Genomic DNA, 15,184 nt, shown 5'->3' on the forward strand with positions numbered 1-15,184 from the left:
ATAACCAAAGACCACAACCAAGCAAAATAATCAAATCTTTAACTTCCCATATTCTTTCCGGACCATCCAGTAAACTGCATGGCAATATCTGACCTCTGGCTAGTTTCTCCCTGGTTTCTTCCCACATATAGTCAATGTGCTTTCTATGTATCCCATCTGAAGGAGACCATGTATACAGTTGCCTTTTGTATTGTTGAGAGAATGAGGGTTGTTACGAGTGAAACATTGGTTAAACGCTAATCCTGCAGTATGAGGGGCAAGGCGGGTTCCCCTTCCGTTCAGACTCCTCCTCCCTGGACCCTCTGCCTTCTTCTTCTTCAAAGGTTCTTCCTTTGCCTTCTTCAGCACCACGTCCTAACATGTGCTTTCCAAAGGCAGTTTCTCTTCCTTTGCCCTGTGTCTCCCTCTGACCTTGGAGGAGAAATGACCCACCCTCGTCTCCACTTCCACATCCAGCCCCTAGCCTCTGTGGCCTCCGTTAACACTCAGATTATGTATTAGGATTAGTGCTAGTCTGACAACCCTTACTTAATAATCCCGAGCCTGACCTTTTGCCTGACCCCACAGCCTGCTAATCCCACTGTCCCGGAAGAGTCGTCCCCCTCATCCACAGGGACAAGTCATAGTATGTTTTCACCTAAGGGACTCAACAAACTCAGGGACACACTGGCGTAGGTCTTCCGGAAGCACGCCATAAATGACCACTCACTTGACCTCTGGTGATGAAACCTTGGGTAAGTAAACCCTCCTGAGTGGGAAGGGGAACAACACGCACGGGTGCCCCTGGATCTAACTCTGCAGAGGTGGGCGTGTGGGGAAAAGGTCTTTTAAAAGGAAAGAACAGTTCGATTGAGCGGGGGGGTCGGGGAGGAACGCCACGCCACGAAAGGGACGGGGGGGAGGGGGGGGGGAGACTTCGCTTGCGAGCATCTCCTCGTCCGCTCTGCAGGGCACCGCCCGACGCGGGCCCCGCTTCCTCTGGGTACAGGCGACCCCGCTTCATCCCTACGACTTTAATTGTGCGCCGTCGGCGTCCTGGCTTCACCCACCCATCCCCATGCGGGGACTTCCTGGCTGGGGGACGACCCAGGAGCGCGGGCCCCGAGCGAACAACGAAGCGCAGTAGAGCGGCCAGAAGAAGGCCGGTAGGGGGCGCACAAGCGCCCGGAGCTGGGAGCGGGGCCTGCGCGCGCCAGTCCCGCCTACGCGCACCAAGTCCCGCCCACGCGCACCAAGTCCCGCCCACGCGGAGGCTCCACGACCCAATCGGGTGGCTGCGCCATGCCATAGGAGGCGGGGAGAGCGTCGTCGCGTTCGGGTGACGTGCCGTACGAGTGTCGGGCCGTGTCGGCGGCGTCGGCAGCCGTGTCTGCGGCGGGTGGGAAATGGCGGAGTACTTGGCCTCCATTTTCGGGACTGAGAAAGACAAGTAAGAGCGGCGGGGGCCGAGGGGCTGGCGAGGCGCGGGCAGGGGAGCCCGCCAGCGCGTGGGGGCCGCGCCCGAGTAGGCTGAGGGGAGGCCGCGGGAGGTGGCGGCTGGGGCCCCGGCGGCGCGGCCGGTGGGGGGAGGGGAGCGGGCGGCGGGAAGGCGCGGCGGCCTTTCCGGCCCAGCGCGCACTTTTCAGGCAGTCGCCGCGGGGTTGGGCCGCTCGGGCGGCTGAATGGAACGCGCCAGAGTGGGAGGCGAGGCCCATGTGCCAGCGTCCCGCGTGGCCCCTTTCCGCGCTCTAGGCGGCGTGGCCGGCACTGGGTGCTCGCGGTGCGGCTGGGTCGGATTGGGCGGCGTGGAGGCTGCTCCTGGGTCGCAGCGCTCTTTCGACCCCAGCTCGGCCTCTCCCGTCTTCTAGTTGCCCGGTGGCTTCGCAGTCTTTTCGGCGACCCGGGCCTGTGTACTCGCAAGCCTCCGAGGCCGCTTCGAGTTGTGCTGAACTTACCCTTGAAGGATCTGAGCCTCTTAAACGTTAACACGTTTTCCCCAACTTTCAGTTTGTCATGTCGCAGTGGACAAACTTCGACGCTATTCATTCGCTAAATTATTTAGAACCCAAGACATTGGGGTTTTATCCAACTCGTGTCCTTTTAAGGCGATGATCGAGCCTCTGGTGAATATTTGGCTTTATTTTTCTTTTTGAGTCATTGGAAGTATCTCTGGTTAGCCATCTAACCTAGAAGGACAATGCTTTTAAAACACTTGAAGGTACAGTTCCAATATAAGTAAGAAGGTGGGTTGGGGGGGGGAGGTGTGTGCACGCATCTTTTAATCACTTATGGTGGCTAAAAGTAACATCTCATCTCTCGTTTGTTTAATTTTTGATTGCCACGTTGGCACTTAAGAATTTCCACTCTGGATGAAATTTAGACTAAAGGGAATATCGGCAGGTAATTTAATTTTTTTTTTACTTTTAAAGCCTAAACTAAGCAATCTTGCTTAGTTAAGTCTTGGGATACTTCAGAGTTCTAGAAGCCTTAGGTACATACACTTAATCATTGACAATGCTCTTAAAAATATATATTGCTTAAATTATTTCTGTTTCCAGATGGTCTGTCTTGGGAAATGTCGATTTTTACACATGATAGGATCACCTCTGTGGTGTTGGGAAGGGCTTATACAGTTTCTAGCAACGCCTAGCCAAAGTCGACACTCCTGAAACACTTGCGTGTCCTCTACAGGCAACTTCAGAGCACTCAAAGAGGGGTGAGATATGGTTGTCGCCTTAGGGAACTCATGGAGGGGTTCAAGGAAATATCCTGAAAATAAGCCTTTGAAGCCACAGGAGGTAGCTTGGGAGTTTTCCTTCCAACTTGCCCACGTGTTTGAGAGGCCAGTTTTGCTGGAACAAGAGGTTCTCCATCAGGGTGGGGCATCCTGATTTCATCCTTTAGTTTATATTTGTGCTTTGTTTCTTACTTTTTTCAGAGCCCTGCAAGTGGCTTCTTTTGTGTTTTTATGAGTTTGTCCCAATAAGTTTTTATTCAAGACTTAATAAACTGTGTAACTGAATGTGAGGGTCTGGAAAATGTGGCAACAGTAAAAGGTTCTGAACCCGCAGGTCCAGAAATTCAGATTTGAGCTTGGAATGAGTCTGCGTTGCGCAGAGGTAGCAAATCTGCCCGTGTTGCAAAATGGCCATTGTTGTGGTGGCAAATGTTTAAGGAGCCCTGCTATGGGTAATCACATTCCCCATATTATAAAGGCCATGTTTTTAATTCAGGCAAATGCTGGTCTTCTATTATATTTTACATTTTTATTGGCACCTAATCCACATATCATACAACTCAGTTCAATCGTTGAGTCATATCAAGAAGATTTGTACAATCATTACCACAATCCATTTTAGAACCTCATCTTCTCCCCATGGTTAAATTGCCTTTAAAATGAGTTGTGTAATCACAATCAGTTCTAGTGCTCCCCAGGATATTTTATCATAATAAATTACAACCAAAAATATAGCATTTTAATGTTCAGATTAGACACAAAACGAAATATTCAGAAAAGTTGATTCTCCTTCTCATTTCAAGGAGACACTGGAGTTTTAGCTGCCACGAAACAGAATAAACTACTAAAAAGGAAAATAAAGTGCCTGTTCAATTTTTTCTATTTAAGGTGCAAGTAAAATGTAGGTCTCTACCAAAATGAGGAAGTGGCTCCTGAAAGGTACAATATTGCTGCTAATCCAGTTAGGTGACCTAACGTCAGACCTGTAAGATACATTTACAAATAAGTGTAGTAATCGTTTTATTTCCTGATAAATTGGGGTTTTCTCATCTTTGTGACTACCGAATAATAAAGCAGCACTGGTGGCCTAACAGTTCCATGTCGTGCTAACGGCAAGACCAGCCACACGCTGCAAGGAAGGACGATTGAGGCTTCTCTGCTCTTGTGAAGGGACTCAGAAAGTAACGAGGGCAGTTCCGCACTGTCCGACAAGGTTGCTATGTAGAATCGCCATACTCTGGCAGTTAAGAGGAGTTGCCCTGATGGTGTTGGACTGCTTACTCAGGTAAGCAGTTCAGAAACACCAGCCTCTCATCTGCCTGTACCTGTAAACAGTTACAGTCTTGGAAGCCCACAAGGTTTCTACCCTGCCCTTTAGGGTCGCTATGCGTTGGCATCAACTTGAAGGCAGTGGAATGGGTTTTTTGGTTTTGGTGGCACTGAGTTAATCTCTAGGTCAGTGGTTCAAACCAACCAGATAGATGCTCCTGGGAAAAAGTCTGTTCCCATAAAGTTCACAGGTGCCCCTTGTGAAAGGATCGTGACCCACAGGTTGAGAACTGCTCTAGTCACTGAATTGGAATCATTTCAGTGGCATGACTTTGTTTTAACTTAAACTCGGGATTACCTAATTATGGCATTATCTTCAGGACTGAAACTGCAGGGTAGCCTTCCCAGTTCCCGTGTTTCATTTTGAATAGGGCACCTCTTAAAAGGTTTCCTGTGCACCAGATCTGCTAACTCAGCTGGTGTTGGTCGCTTGATGGGTAGTTGACCGGTCAGGGAAACTTAATAGGGGAAGAAGCTGTTCTGAAGGAGCGCTGGTGGTGCAGGTGCTCTGCTGATAATCAGAAGGTAGGCAGCTTGCGCCCACCAGCTGCTCTTCAGGTGAAAGCAGCTGACCAGCTGTTTCCTTGCATGAAGAGCCCAGCAGCCCTGGGCGGCAGTGCAGAATCGCCTGCTGGCTATGGGTTTGGGCTTATCCCGGGCAGTGAAGTTCCTCGGGTATCAGGAGAGTTCGTTATTTCAGATTTCGTACTGATCTGACACAAGTGTTATGTTGTCTTTAGCTGCCGGTGTTTAATGGGGACTGTGTGTGAAGCACACGTCCATTATTCCTCACTCTTGGAACCGGTGCTGCCTGGGCAGTTCTCTCCTCCGCAGGTGGTGTCAGCGCCCCAGCGCTGGGGGCTGGACCCACGCACACCCAGGCGCTGAGGGTACGGTCAGGCTCTTGGCACCTCACTCCATGTGCTGGCATCCTCCAAGAGAGCACTACATCTTGGGTTAAATTTCATTTTAGACTAACTTTATATTCCATTTAAGGGAAATAGAACAGAGCGAAAAAGTTTAAGTGGGGAGGTTTCAATGAGGAAGGTTATGAGTTATTGGAAGAGTGCTTTTTTATTGAAGGGGAAATTGACATTAAATTGTGTGCTTATGTTTTTGTCAGGTTAAAGTAGTATATATTATGTTGGCATTTCCATCTGCATTTGTATTTACTCAGCAAAATAATCCACTCTTATTTTCCCTTACAGAGTCAACTGTTCATTTTATTTCAAAATTGGAGCATGTCGTCATGGAGACAGATGCTCTCGATTGCACAATAAACCAACCTTTAGCCAGGTTTGTTTGTTTTTCCTCTTTTCTTTCTGTTTTTATGTCAAGTATCAGAACTGTGTGCCCTTTTCTGAGGTAGTTAGTGATTTCCATATATTCAGCAAAGTGTCCCTGGTTGTTGTTGGTTTCCATTGAGGGCATCAGGGAGTGGTTCCTTTTGTTCCAAGTGGAGCACATGAGTGCCCCTTCACCCCCACCCAAAGCTCCCTCTGGAGGGTGTAAGGGCATCCTTCCCTTCACAATTGGGACAGAAGCTGTCAAAAGAAGTTCTGCTTTAGCTGGCACCGTTTTAACTGCATTGACACATTTTGGCTGCTTTGGCTTTTCCCTTTGCCCCTTCTTAGTAGCTGGGCTCTAGAGGAGGGCTCTGCCAGTCTGGGTTTCCTCGGGCTCTTTCCCAGGAGCTAGTGGTTGCCAGCGGACTATTTGCTCTCAGCAGGGTACCACTGTGTCCTTGGGTCTTGTTAGCATCCTGGATGTGATGTGTTCCTCTCTTAATTAGACCCCCCCATCCCCAGCTGAGGAAACCATCAAGTTACATTCCCTGCCACAAAGACCTTAAAAATGAAGCTCACCTTTAATGATGATCATTACTCAAAACTCATAACAGATCTCTTCAGATCACTGAAAGATGACTGTTACCTGCTGTGAGCTCAGTCAAACTTTGTAAGTTTGAATGGTTTTACTTTTGATTGTTCAAAGCAAAGGCAGAAATTTCCGTTGCCTTGTGATCATGTATTAAACAGAAAGTGCCTCTAATAGCAGGAGGTTCCGAAGGTTCATAGAACATTAGGATTTTGGAAAGCTGTACTTAAGTACCCAAAGTGAGGGCAGTTAAGCACCTTCTAGCCCACCCTAAGGTCTGCACCACCTCTAAACAGGTGTCTGCTATCTGAAGCCCATGAAAGCTACGAAATTCTACCTCTGGCACACTTCTTTCAGCTTCCCTATTTTATCCTTCTACCAGAATAGATATTTCTGTTTTCTTGTCAGTATTTAGAAAGACCCGCTGGCGAGTAGAAGTGAGCTGGAAGGAAGGACATTAGTAAGGTCCATGGCAAACCTCCCAAGACCATGTTGTTCTTTCAGACAGGATAGGGCGGTGATCCCTTATTCGTGATAAATAGTTCTTATAGCAAGATTTTTGTCAATAGCTCTTACTGTATCTGTGTATGTGTTTCAGAATATTAGAGCGCTTGCTTTCATTTAAATTTTCTGCTGATGGCACTTGTAAAAGTATCAAGTAGTACTTGATTTATAAAACCAGTTGCCCCAACTACAGCCATGCCCACGTATTAGGGCATAATCAAGCGCCTCACCTGTTTCCACTCTGCATGTTGGCAAGAGAAGCTGACCCGTGTTGTAAACATTTTCTTTAAGGTAGCCATGAGCACTGCGTTTCTGTAAACATGCAATTAAGTGACGTGCTCTAGTCACAGTGAGGGGTCATTCATTGAGCATATATGAATCAACCTCAGCTTCTTACTTTGATGTGCTCATGAGGTTTGCTTGGTTTTAGGTAATTGTAATTTTACGAGAAGTTCCTATCATTGAATGCCACTGCCTAGTTATTTGAATTAGACCTAAATATATTCATTCTACCTTTGAATAAATAATCTGGCTCTTGGAGCTTTTCATTCGCATGTCACCCTCAGGTGACTCGAGTTAAACATTGCCTGAGTGAATAAGGTGTGCAGTACTTGAGACTCGGGGGAGTGGTGGGCCTGGTGGGTGCTAGGCCCCAAGTTAAGGGTGAGATCAGTTCTTTGTGGGTCAAAGTGTGCTGCTTACCCCCAGCCTCCCAGGGAAGTTTCCCGTCAGCTGACCTTTTCCTGGGGAGCTTTCCACAGGGCCGCCAGGACTTGAACTGACTGGCTTGTAAAATGAACCACTTAGGAAAAGGGTTGTCCTCAAATGTGGGGGAACAAACATTTCTTTTTCTAAATCATGCAGTAGTTTATAAATATCTACTCGTGTCGTTTGTAAACATCTAGCATAATTCCCTGGGGGTTTCTTTTTAAGCATCATACAATGATTTGGACATTAAGATTTGTGTAATATATTAGCTTACTAACTTAACCATGGTTTGTTTTTTCAGACAACTTGATTTTAAGAAGAACGGTACAATATAAGGTTTCAAGTCTGCCTGATCCAGTTTAAAGCACAAGGGCTAAAAGGATTTTTTTTTTCTTAAAAGAAGGATCGGAAAAGAGCAAATATCTTAAGCTATTGTATTATGTAAACAGAGATTCCCACCAAGAAAGTGTAAATAAGACACTCAGGTATCCAGTCGGCGGTTCAGAGACCTGCTCGGTGTGCTATTTTGTAAGAGACCACAGACCGTGACTGCATCCCAGACTGCATTTGGTTTAAAAAGAGGCCCTTTTGTGTGGAGATTATGATTATAATGTGGATTTTTAGCTATTAGTGTCTTGGTTTGAAGTATAAGAAAATGTTAGTGTTCTATTATTTATCTTGTGTTAAAGCACTTTTACTATTAACCATGTGGGACTATTTAAAATAACAATTCTAACTTCTTGGTTGCTGGCTGACTTGACCTAAGCCACTGCTCATGCTCTGTTTTCATAATATGATGGTTTTGGTGAACTCTTCAAAAGACACATGGCTGACTTGCGGGAAAAAAAACAACACAGACGTTTAGCCATTTGCAAACAAGTTGTCTCTTTGCAATTGTCTAATATATGCACAGCAGCCAGTAGAATTCCCCTTTTTATTTTTTTTTCCCCGCAGACCATCTTGATTCAAAACATCTATCGTAATCCCCAAAACAGTGCACAGACGGCTGACGGCTCACACTGTAAGTCCCACAGTTGGAGGAGTTTTTTTTTAAGAGAATGCTGTTAAAAAGCCCACTCTTAATTGAGACAAACCATGTCGGCTTCTGAGCTGCTGACATAGAGCTATTGCAAACAGGACACGGTGGTGGAGCTCCTGGGTGCTCACAGCAAGAACTTGGTACTTGGCCGCATTCACAGGCTGCTCTGGGCAGGTTCACTGGCCGGGCCTCTTCCTCTGATTGGCCTTTGTAAGACCGGGAGGTGGCCCGCCCAGGCGATGCTCTTTCACATCCTTAGCCAGTCATTGCAGTGACTGAATCCCCGGCACTTATTAAGTTCTTTCTGTACAATTTTTTTAATCTTAGGACTATTTAGGAATCAAAAAGGTAAGTTGCCCGATAAGTCTGCCATTTCTTTCACCATTATCATTTTTCTCTAGGAAGTAGAGATGTCATGATATGTAATTACTGTATTTTGCTTAATGTTTGCTCACTTCAACACAAGCAGTCCTCTTGGGCCTTCTGCTCACCAGAAATCCTCGGTCCCATGTGAGAGTTGCACCATAGTGGTCAGCAAATCCTTGGATTTGTGTGGTGAGATGGACTGCTGGATGTGAAACCAAAATACAGTGTTTGCATATCATGAGATCTCTGTTACAGTGCAGTGTTAGGGTGCTTCAAGTCGCCAACAACGAAGAGAAAACACCTCTGCTTCCAAAGAAAATAACTTGCTCTTTTTTCAGCATTGAGCCTCCACGGAAATTGTCGCCAGAGGAAACCGGTGAAGTGTTTACATTTAATTTTCCATAATATAAAGTTGTTGCGTTTTGTATTTCAGACCATTGCCCTCTTGAACATTTACCGTAACCCTCAAAACTCTTCCCAGTCTGCTGACGGTTTGCGCTGTAAGTTCATCCAAGTTCCTTCCCTGGTTCCCTGGGCTTGCGTGTCAGAGCTCAGTGTCAACTCAATCTGGTCTGCGTTGTAGTGTGAAGGACCACGTTTTGTTAAAGTGGCAAGAATTTTTTGTCCTTTTTTTCTCCCCTTGCACCCCCTGTGAAAGCCTCTGGCGTTTGAACTTCTGCCCACTTCCTTTCCAAAGGAAAACTGACTGGGAAAGGGGCCCCTTGTGCAGAGCTAGAGCCTGGCACTACAGTGCCTTTATTTTGACCATCCCTGTAGAGGAAGTGCATACTGGGTATCATTCCCTCTTCAGAACAGTATCTGAAAGTTACTCATTGTCGCTTACTTGGAGAAATCTGTTGTTTTTGAAACACCTTTTCAGATTTAGCAGTTTTTTTTCTCCCTTCTCAGATACTGCTTTGGAAGTCATGTTGTGAGTCTTGCTTTATGAGCATTTCTGAAAGAGAGTCCCTCCCTTTCCCATGAATTTTTCACAGCATTGGCCCTATACCCTGACAAAGCACCATTGTACTAGTTTGTGTGTTGTTTTCAAAACTAGTACTACAACTTTAGGATTTGGTTTACTGCATTTGGAAAAATACCGTATACTTGGGGAAATAGATCTTAAACTGGGTTTACCAATTTCTTCCTGTGTCGGGATCGAGTAATTTTAGGTGTGGATATTAACTTGCGTGGTAGTTTTAAGAGAATGGGGTGGATTGCTAGCAGGGGCAGGGGGAGCTCAGAAAACTACGGTTTAATTTTTTTTAACATTTTATTAGGGGCTCATACAACTCTTATCACAATCCATACATATACATACATCACTTGTATAAAGCACATCCGCACATTCCCTGCCCCAATCATTCTCAAAGCATTTGCTCTTCACTTAAGCCCTTTGTATCAGGTTCTCTTTTTTTTTTTTTTACGGTTTAATTTTTATAGCTGTTCCCTGTATGCTCAATGGGATTGAGTCATCTGTGGATCCATTGACATGAACAGGTTGGATCTTAAAACGATGGGTCCCAACCAAAAGGTTACTGTGTCTCTCATTTTACCCATTGGGTTTAAAAGCAGTCGAAATTAAGAGAAGTTGCTGTTAGAAGGTACCCAAATTGATCCTCTCAGTTTCTGGTGTGGTGACCCCTGTGGGGTGAGATCGTCCCCTTGGCCACTGCAACTGGCCCCTACACTGGGTGCATGTACAGTTCCATGTGGGGCAGGGTTTTTCTCTCACTTTTCCTGCTGAGAACAGGGAATTTTCACCATTAATACTGACCCTGAGAGTGAGTTCGAGCTGTCAGGTCAATGTTGATCCTCAGTGTACTGTGTGAGAGAGCAGAACTGCCCCAACTGGTTTTCTAGGCTGTAATCTTTCCTGGGGCAAGGCAAACTTTCAGGTTTTCTCCCATTCCAAAGAAGATGTGAGGGGAGTTCGAACCACCAACCTTGCGGCTAGCCGCTAAGCACTAGCTAAACCTCGCACCACGAGGGTTTCTGGCCTGATAGTAGAGAAGTCCTTTCTTTTCCCAGAGTTGATGGCAGCAGGATTTGCTTGGTAACAGCTTGGTTTAAAATACCTGATTTTTTTTCTTCTGTTTTTAAAGAAGTGAAATCACTAATTGGAGATAAATGTTTGCATCTGTAATAACCTTGCCCTGAGGCAAAAAAAAATAACTGAAAAGTAGACAATTGAGTGGTAGTAAATAATTTTGCCCTTAATAGTTTTACTTAGGGATTTACCGTAAGTGTATTATCAACAATAGTGTGCTTGTGTTAGTTTTCTCTTTGCCTTTATTTGTGATTTGCAGTACTCTTACTTTGCCTGTGCTAAAAAGTGAAAATTCACTACTAAATATTCAAGTTCTGGGGTCCAGCTTAAACAAAGTAAATGAAAATCAGATACTCTAGGAAGATTAGCTTACACTGATGAACCCACAGTATTTAGCACCACCAGCCTTTGGGATAAAGTTTCAGCCTGCTAGGTTCCATGACCTAAAATTACTGTCTCTTTATGTGTAAAGAAGTAAGCTGTATATACTTGAGTTGAATCTAAATATGAATCCCAATTAAATATTGATGTTCCTCTTTAGTAAATTTGGTACCTCTCAGTTATTTAAATTACAATGTTTGACTTGATTAGTTAACATATGTGTCTGCCTTTCAAATTGTTTTGATTGATTCCAAAATTTGAAAACAGAATATTGAAGGAAAAAATAGGTTATTGATAGCTTTCAAATTTGGGCATAGTGTGTGCCCATTGACTGTTAAGCAGGAAAAGTAATTGTTTAGTGCATGTAGTCAGCTTTTAAAGGAGTTTAAAGTTTTGGGGGGGGTTTGTTTTTTCAAGAGATGGGAAGTTACTTTAAAGCCGCACAGTCTCACTGAGGACAGAAGTGCAGGGGTTCTGTGCTTTGCACGTGGGCCTACCGGACGACCCAGGCCCTTGGTCCCAGCATGGCAGCCAGTCTGGTCTTTTGCAGGGTCCCAGCCCATTTACTTGGACTGACAGGCCACACTCTGAGGCCTGTGGTTTGCATTAAGAAACCCAATAGAAGTCAGATAGTAAAATTGGTAGAATGATAAATGGGGAGAGATGTGAATTTCCAAATTCCACCCCCAAGTCTTGGTTCTGTATGGGTCTACGAAGAAGAGGACACTTGATGAAAATAATCATGGCCTATAAAATAAAAAAGTTCTCCAACAAAACATTGTTACTGTCTTACTCAGAGGCATCCAAAGTACTGTCATGGTGTACCAGGTACTTAGTCCTCCTGAGTCTGGTTGCGTGGGTTTTAATCGCATCAGGAAGCAGTGGACAGCATTCTGCTGCTGCTCATCGGAGAAAGGAGCTAGTTAGGAGAAAGCCTGTTTGAGCCTGCACTCCGTCTGATAAAGGCGGGAACAAATCAGTGGTCACTTGGCCTCTGACCTGCATCTTTAAAAGAAAGGCTGTTTTCCTTGCAATTTTTCTCAATTTGAAAGTCAGCGCTTTTGCTCAATTTTTTGGAAAATGTGGCCCTTTGATGCGGATTAAAACTTGCTGTGATTTGCTTATTTAAATAGCCAGGACTGAGATTGTTGATGCGGGGCATTTTAAAAGCTCGTCACCCTCTTCCATATTACTTACTGATTAGGTGTGTACGCAGTGTCCTCAGTGCTCCGGTAGAGTGCACCTGTGCTGTGTTTCCTCTTGAGCTACTCTGATGTGTGTGGCTGTAGCCGTTTGAATTGTAGCACACGAGCTCCCGCTCCTCCTGCCCCCCTGCTCTAACCAGCAAGGTTTCTGTCGTTTGCAGGTGCCGTGAGCGATGTGGAGATGCAGGAACACTATGATGAATTTTTTGAGGTAAGTTGTTGATTATTTGAAACTATAGACCTAGTTCTCTTCTGTGTTTGGGAAGAATGAAATATATCCCCCACCCACCCACCCAATTCGGTTCCGTGTTTGTCTTTAATGACTAATAAGCCTTAAGCCACTGTTCCTCCCCCGCAGGAGGTTTTCACAGAGATGGAGGAGAAGTACGGTGAGGTGGAGGAGATGAACGTCTGTGATAATCTCGGAGACCATCTAGTTGGAAATGTATACGTCAAGGTAAGGAGCACTGACGCCCTGTCTGCTGGGTGGCACTTCTGAGTTGTGACTGACGGCCCCGCACTGGTTCTGGGAGCGTGTCCCAGAGCGTTACTGTGGTGGCCAGGGCTTGTACAACTCTTAGGAGTGTCTCTTTTCTCTTTCTGACTCACTTTCCCTATACAGTCATACTTGGCACGATCTTTATCTGTTGGAGATGGAGTAATGCGATTGTGAAGCAGCAGCTTCCCTGCCACCTGTTTACCCATGTAACATGGCGTGTGTTTGGGTTAGTCCTGTAATGTAAATGTGGGTGGCATGTGTGTTTGTGCTGTCTCTAGTTTCGCCGTGAAGAAGATGCAGAGAAGGCTGTGATTGACTTAAATAACCGCTGGTTTAACGGGCAGCCGATTCACGCCGAGCTCTCTCCTGTGACTGACTTTAGAGAAGCCTGCTGTCGCCAGTATGAAATGGGGTGAGTCGGGGCTTGGAAGCTGTACTCTCCCGGTGAAGTGTCCTGTTCGCCGTGTGCTCACCACCTGCTTTTTGTCCATCCCCAGGGAGTGCACACGAGGCGGCTTCTGCAACTTCATGCACTTGAAGCCCATTTCTAGAGAACTTCGGCGGGAGTTGTATGGGCGCCGCCGCAAGAAGTGAGTATCTGGGCACACACAGTATGAAGTTCACTTGTTTGGAAAGTGGCTGCGTGTGGAGCTTAGACTAGGTATTGCTCTAAAGACTGGTTTGAGCGTGAAACCTACTGTTTGACATACGTTTTCTGAAGAGCATTCAACATATCCAGAGATGTCCGTCGTCCTCCTCCTCAAGTAGAACACCGACCGGGGGACCAAGCAGAACAACAGTTCAGTGGGGAAGGGATCCGTGGCACTGGGTGAGGAGACCACGGAGACAGTTCTCATGTATTGGGGTCTGGGGTGTTTGTTCTCCCAGTTAGTCAGGGGTCATTTTAATATAAAAGGTTTCCATTTGAGGGTTTTGTTTGATATTTGGTAACTATTTTGTTGGGGATGGAGGGGTGGGGTGTGTCTCCAGGCAGTCTGTGGGGCCCTGGAATGCAGAGATGGGCCAAGGTGTAGGCGAGTGTTTTAAATCCCTTCCTAGGAGTGCACTGTGGTCCTGAGGGGAATTCAAGGTTAGGAAGTCGACACAACACGGGAAGGGCTAAGGCCTGTGTGTCAAGTTCAGTGTTCCTGTGACTCTGACATCATACATCTATTGCGTTGATGCTGGAACAGACAGTGCAACACACCTGTTCAGTTTACGGTGTCCCTTTGTCCTCTGCTACAGAGACACATCTTACAGTGCATCGTCTAGTTTAATTGGCAGCCCCCGCCCGCCCCCATTAATTTGACATGACATGGCATGACATGTTTTCAGGTGGTGGGCAGTGATTGCTTTTGTGTTTAACATCTGGCTTCCAGTGCAAACCACAGGTCTCTCTCTGTCCGCAGGCATCGATCTCGGTCCAGGTCCCGGGAGCGTCGGTCGAGATCCAGAGACCGTGGCCGTGGTGGCGGTGGAGGTGGAGGTGGTGGCGGAGGAGGGAGGGAGCGGGATAGACGGCGATCGAGAGATCGGGAAAGATCCGGACGATTCTGAGCCATGCCGTTTTTACCGTATGCTAGGAAGTGTTGTAGTTGATTGACCAAAACCAGTTCATAATGGGAATTTTTTTTAAAAAACAACAAAAAAAACACAAAGATGGGTTTCTGAATAAAATTTGTAGTGATACAGTATCTCGATGTGACTTCTTGTGAAAAGTATAAAACACTCGGAGGGCAATTTATAATCTCATTTAAAAAGTTGATTGTCTTAGTCCCAACTTTGTAGAAGGTTTCCTCTAGTGCAATTCCATAGACTAGCATAGAATACCTGGATGGAACTCACTCATTAACCTCTGGATGGGCTCAAGTGAGCAGCTTGACCGTCACCATTCAGGAGGCTTGGTGAATCTGGGAAATGGACAATTGACCCTTTAACAGTACAGGGGTTGGGGATGCCAGCCCCTCTCCACATATCCCTTATTTCCTGAAAAAGCTTTACTGTTGTCCTTAGTGATAAAGTTGATGAATGCATTTTATGGACAGAACCCTTCCCTATAAGTGAACATGGTGGGACTTCATCTCGCGTGCTTTGAACATGTTAACAGGACAGACTAATTCTTGGGGGGGGACATCATGCTTGGTAAAGTTGAGGGTGAAGAAGAAGAAGATCCTCAGATGGATTGGCACAGTGGCTACAATAAGGGGCTCAAACCTAACAATTGTGAGGATGGCACAGAACTGGGCTGCGTTTCACTATCGGACAGAGGGCCAGTATGAGTCACAACAGACTCCATGAGAACAATAACGTGCAGTCTGCTGATAGGAATACAAAAGGAACTTACATAGGTCCTAAGTCCAAGCCCTGGATGCAGTTAATCTTGTTTGAACCCATCAATTGGAAATGGGAGCTATCTTCTCTGGTAAAGATTCACGGCCTTGGAGACCCTGGGGCATAATAAGTTCTACCCAAAAAACACCTAAACGTGTAACTCACTGTCTTGCCACAGCCA

The 15,184-nt window shown here is 46.0% G+C and overlaps 1 protein-coding gene across 4 annotated transcripts; it reads left to right on the plus strand.

The window, feature by feature from the left end:
- Positions 1-1,272: 1,272 nt before the first annotated feature.
- On the plus strand, positions 1,273-14,366 carry U2AF1 (U2 small nuclear RNA auxiliary factor 1). 4 transcript variants are annotated; one of them, XM_075542251.1, is made up of 8 exons: positions 1,273-1,429; positions 5,254-5,341; positions 8,087-8,153; positions 12,335-12,384; positions 12,532-12,630; positions 12,951-13,084; positions 13,170-13,262; positions 14,082-14,366. In XM_075542251.1, the coding sequence occupies exons 1-8, from the start codon at positions 1,386-1,388 to the stop codon at positions 14,227-14,229; spliced, it is 723 nt and encodes a 240-aa protein (XP_075398366.1). In that variant the 5' UTR covers positions 1,273-1,385; the 3' UTR covers positions 14,230-14,366. The 4 variants fall into 4 exon arrangements, with proteins under 4 accessions (XP_075398366.1, XP_075398365.1, XP_075398367.1 ...); XM_075542250.1 differs by lacking the exon at positions 8,087-8,153 and adding an exon at positions 8,971-9,037; XM_075542252.1 differs by lacking the exons at positions 8,087-8,153; positions 14,082-14,366 and adding exons at positions 8,971-9,037; positions 13,394-14,054.
- Positions 14,367-15,184: the final 818 nt, after the last annotated feature.

The sequence above is a fragment of the Tenrec ecaudatus genome, chromosome 2 (genome assembly GCF_050624435.1).
Source record: "Tenrec ecaudatus isolate mTenEca1 chromosome 2, mTenEca1.hap1, whole genome shotgun sequence".
NCBI classification, from domain to species: domain Eukaryota; kingdom Metazoa; phylum Chordata; class Mammalia; order Afrosoricida; family Tenrecidae; genus Tenrec; species Tenrec ecaudatus.

Coding starts and splice junctions, on each gene's coding strand:
- U2AF1 (XM_075542251.1), top strand. CDS start 1,386: ATGGCGGAGTACTTGGCCTCCATTTTCGGGACTGAGAAAGACAA. Junction 12,385..12,531: donor ACTATGATGAATTTTTTGAG/GTAAGTTGTTGA, acceptor CCTCCCCCGCAG/GAGGTTTTCACAGAGATGGA. Junction 13,263..14,081: donor TATGGGCGCCGCCGCAAGAA/GTGAGTATCTGG, acceptor CTCTGTCCGCAG/GCATCGATCTCGGTCCAGGT.